Below are 4,571 nucleotides of genomic sequence, written 5' to 3'. Positions count from 1 at the left end.
TATAAATTAAATAAATAAATGAACATAAAACATGAAAAGTTGTGTGAGCACTTTATATAGAATTTATATTCTAATTAATTATCATTCATAATTCATAAAGAAAGAAACTCTGTGTAGGCTTTGTGTCTGACCATTTCACAGATGTAACTCAGAAAACAGTGTGGACATTTTTTAGGTCCTGGATATCTACTTTCTTCTGATTACCTCAAATAAAACTCAGAACCTGGACCAGTCTTCTAGAAGTTTCATATCAGCAATCAGTAAATGTGTAAGGTTCTTGTCTTTTTGTGAGTAACAAGCATCAGACTCACATGTTCAGCATAGATCACTCATTCTTTACTCCCTATGTACTACATAGCCTACTGTAGTTCCCTATATAGGGAAAAATTGAATACATTAGCCAGAGAGGACCGGTGGACTGGTTGCAAAAACAACTGTCACATTAAGTTCTCTTTCATCATCTCGTGTTCGAGATCTACCTATGGGGCATTCTGCATTTTAAGATAGAAATCAGATATTACTTTCATTCATTCTAAAAAATGTGTTGCCCTTATTTTCAGGTAAATATTGATTCTGGGACTCGCACAAATATTACAAACAACATCTCGGAGCCAACCCTCAACTCATTTGATACGGCACAGAAGATGATCTTCAGTCTAATGGCGAGAGACTGCTATCCCCGGTTTCTGAAGTCCGACATCTACCAGTCCATTCTGCAAAATCATGGAAAGAGTTGACTTCATAATGACTAATGATTAATGTACATTAAGTTTAACTATTGCTAGAAACTGTTTTTTTGTTTGTTTTTTTTATATATATATTTGGTAAGCATGACCTTTTTAGTTTTGGACTGAAATAGCTCATCAACTTTCTTTATTATGTTGCTATATAAAGTTTTTTGAAGGAAAAACATGTTTACAGTGTCACACTGGGATCTGTTCTGATTGTTTGTATTCTACTGTTGCCTTTTGTTTTATTTTTCCTGCTCACAGAAAACTAGACCAAATAACTACATCTCATTTTAAACATGAAACATTCATGCATCACAAAAATGTTAGAAATCATTCTATATGGGATTAAAAGGATTTGGTATGGGATTTGTAACGAATTCAATAATTTCCTGGTTATCAGCATACTGTTGAGAAATCAAGAATAATAAGAAAATGATCATTTGAATGCTGCTTTTTAAACACAGCTTGTATAGCCAATTTCTTTAATAGTGCAACTTATCGGTCAGACTTTTTTTTCAAACAAGTTATTATTATGATGATGATGATTATATATGAAAATTATGATATGTAATTTTTGTATTATTAAGAAACATTATTGTTTAGGTTTTCTTATGATTGATGTTATGATCGTCAGGAGGAAATTTGTAAAACTATTATTTTAAAGAACCATTTAAATATGACCACTTTTATGCAGGCACATCCTGGATTGCTTATATAAAAAAATATGTACTACATAGCCTACTGTAGTTCCCTATATAGGGAAAAATTGAATACATTAGCCAGAGAGGACCGGTGGACTGGTTGCAAAAACAACTGTCACATTAAGTTCTCTTTCATCATCTCGTGTTCGAGATCTACCTATGGGAAGGGCATCCGTGCCTGACCTCTGCAGAAGCATCCAATTGCACCAAGTCTGGCTTGACAGACAGGAGCTCGTGCCCAATGTCAGGTAAGGGGACTGCCCCTTAACCGAGCACATAAAGCCCCTGCACGCGCTACCTTTCCTCAGTTGACATTCGCTTCTTGTGACCTCTGGACATTTATTCACAGCTCATTTGTTTGACTTCACTATTGTCTACCAGAGGACACATCTTTGGATCAGCCTCCGCCAGACGTCCTTTTTTACCAGGTCAGCTGTTTTATTCTGTAAGCTGCCCACGCTCGCACTTGTTACTAGGCTGCCCACCTCTTACCTCACCTTTTCCTCTCTCCATCTACTATTCGCTACTCATGGCTCTTTCAAAATTGAATCCGGCTACACTGTGGACAACCAGTCACGAGCCTGCCCAGCCGCATGCGGCGCCCTCATCGCCACTAGGGATCCCCATCCCTTTTGCATTGTTTGCATGGGTCTTAGACACACTCAAGAAGCCATCGATTTCCCAGAAAACTGTAGCTATTGCTTAGTGTTCCCTAAGAAGTTCCTACGTCGGAGGCTCAAGGCGGCCGCTACTCAGAGCATCGACTTGCGATTGTCTGACTCGGATGGGGAAAAAGGTGACACCGGCTTGCTCCTGGGGGCCTCCTGCGGTGCTGCCTCTCTGAGCTGGGTCGAACAATACGACCTGTCCCCATTTGAGGATATTTTGTCAGCTGATCCCAATTTCATAGACGGGCCGCCTGGCTCCGGGGACGAGGACGATGCAGGCCTTCTTGACGGCTCGGATGACGAGGAGGCCATCCTGTCATCTGTGGCCCCTCAGGCTAATGCTCCCTCTGCCCGACCCCAATCAGTCCTCCTCAAGTTTTGTGAGCGAGTGGCTGCTCACCTCAATTTTGAATGGCCGGCAGTAAGCCACCGGTGCAGCAGAGTGAGTCCCCACCTGCTAAACCATGGGTGGAAATGTTCTTCGCCACAGCCGCGGTCAAAAAACCCCCAAACCACACTCCCAATGACTCGAAACGCAAGCGGCGTGCCTGATGCACGGCCACGGGGTTTTGAGTCCAAGTTCATGGGCAGCCAGCCCTCCCGACACCAGTTCTGCCCCTCTTATTCCTCCGTTCAAAATACGGAGGTTATCTGTCAGCGGGGTCAGCACCCCCTCCCCCCTGCCAGTGGGTACCCATTCAGAGTGGGCATAGGCTTCACTCTTCCCCGTGTTGCCCAGTGTGTGTTTCTCCGTTCCAGAGGGGAACATAATGAGAAAAGTGCACAAGTAGTGTCACCACACAGCTCCCTTAACTAATCTCTCACAAGTTCAATAAAGGCTTCAGCCCAAGTGTTGCCCAAAAAGCAAACGAATCACATGAATTCGTTAGTAAGAGAGAACATCTCTTTACAACCCTATATGTCGCCCCTACGTTGTCCACGAGATAGTGCCATTGTACTACAAATGAGCATACCGGCCAAATTAGCAGCTCTAAGCAGTTCTCCGGTTTGTGTGGGGGCTGTCTGTGTCAGATCCCGAATGGGTGATTCACACAATAACGAAGGGGTACAGACTCTCTTCTCATATGGAAGAGAGCTCTGCTCACATTCTGAAAGACGAAATCTCCTCCCTCCTTGAGAAGGGGGTGGTTTGAGTGGTACCCCCGCAATCAGGGGTTTTACTCTTGTTATTTCCTAGTTCCAAAGAAGGATGGTTCTCTCTGTCCTATTCTGGATCTCAGAGTGTTGAACAAACATTTGAGGAAATACAATTTCAGAATGTTATGGTTCTCTCTTACGGAGCCCTGCATATGGCATGCAGGAAAAAAGTAGTAGGCTAAATCGTGTGCACGATTTACTATTTTGTTCCCTCGATTTATAAATTGTGCTCACGATTTACTAATTCGTTCCCTCGATTTGCTAAATCGTGCACTCGATTTATAAATCGAGAGAATGAATTAGTAAATTGTGCACACGATTTAGCAAATCGAGGGAACGAATTAGCAAAATCGAAGGAACAAAATAGTAATCATGTGCACATTTTAGTACATCGAGGGAACGAATTAGTAAATCGTTCGCACGATTTATTTATTTATTCTTGCATGTCATGTGCGGGGCTCCATACTCTCTTATTTTCAGTAAATCAGAAAGATTGGTTCACATCTGATCGATCTGAGAGATACTTTTTTCAAATAAGCATTTATCCTCCACACAGGAAATTCCTTCGTTTCGCCTACCAAGGCATGTGCTACGAATTCACAGTCCCCCCTTTGGGCTCGCTTTAAGCCCAAGGACTTTTTGTCTGTGCTTGGAGGCAGGCCTGGCCCCGAATAGCGGGTCACAGGATTCTGACATATGTAGACGATTGACTGATTATAGTTGATTCAAGAGAGACAGTGATGCAAAATTTCACTCCTGCCCAGAATGTGATATTTCTAGGTCTGGAGCTGAATTCCATTATGATGTGCACGTGACTAATGCAAGAGCACATTCTCTCCTTCATGAATTGCCTCTCACAATTCAGGGAAGAAGCGAGGGTACAGTATTGCACGTCTCAGACTACAGGGTCTTATGGCTTCGGCTGTCCATGTCCTGCCTCTGGGCCTTCTGAGAATGAGGGCATTCAAGAAGTGTGTTTTATCTCTTCATCTCAGTCCATTATGTGATCTCTGCCCCTCTGTCACAGTGATCCACTCATCCACAGCAGTGCTGCGCCACTAGAGAAATGCAAAGTTTTACACTCAGGGGACCCCCCTCGTGGCCATCAAGTTGCGGAAAGTCGTAACGACAGATGGATGGGAAGCCACCCAGGAGGGCAGAACAGTGAACGGTGTGTGACCGAGCACACTCCACTCAGCCCACTTCACGAGTTCACACGTACAGGAAATTGAAATATATAATTTAAGTGTATTTGGCATGCTGTCCGGGGGGAAGGCTCCAAGCCTGGAATTGGCCCGAACCCAGAGCACCCA

General features: G+C 43.4%; 1 protein-coding gene across 1 annotated transcript in view; it reads left to right on the top strand.

Moving 5' to 3' along the window:
* Nucleotides 1-827, top strand: part of rgs1 (regulator of G protein signaling 1) — a 2,281-nt gene extending 1,454 nt beyond the window's left edge. The window contains exon 4 of the mRNA XM_016531126.1: nucleotides 561-827. Coding sequence (XP_016386612.1) covers nucleotides 561-737 — 177 coding nt within the window. The 3' untranslated portion in view covers nucleotides 738-827. The remainder of the gene's footprint in view (nucleotides 1-560) is intronic.
* The last annotated feature ends 3,744 nt before the right edge of the window (nucleotides 828-4,571 follow it).

This window comes from Sinocyclocheilus rhinocerous, unplaced genomic scaffold (assembly GCF_001515625.1).
Source record: "Sinocyclocheilus rhinocerous isolate Xijiao unplaced genomic scaffold, SAMN03320098_v1.1 scaffold161, whole genome shotgun sequence".
Classification (NCBI taxonomy): domain Eukaryota; kingdom Metazoa; phylum Chordata; class Actinopteri; order Cypriniformes; family Cyprinidae; genus Sinocyclocheilus; species Sinocyclocheilus rhinocerous.
This window is presented reverse-complemented; position numbering and strand designations above follow the sequence as displayed.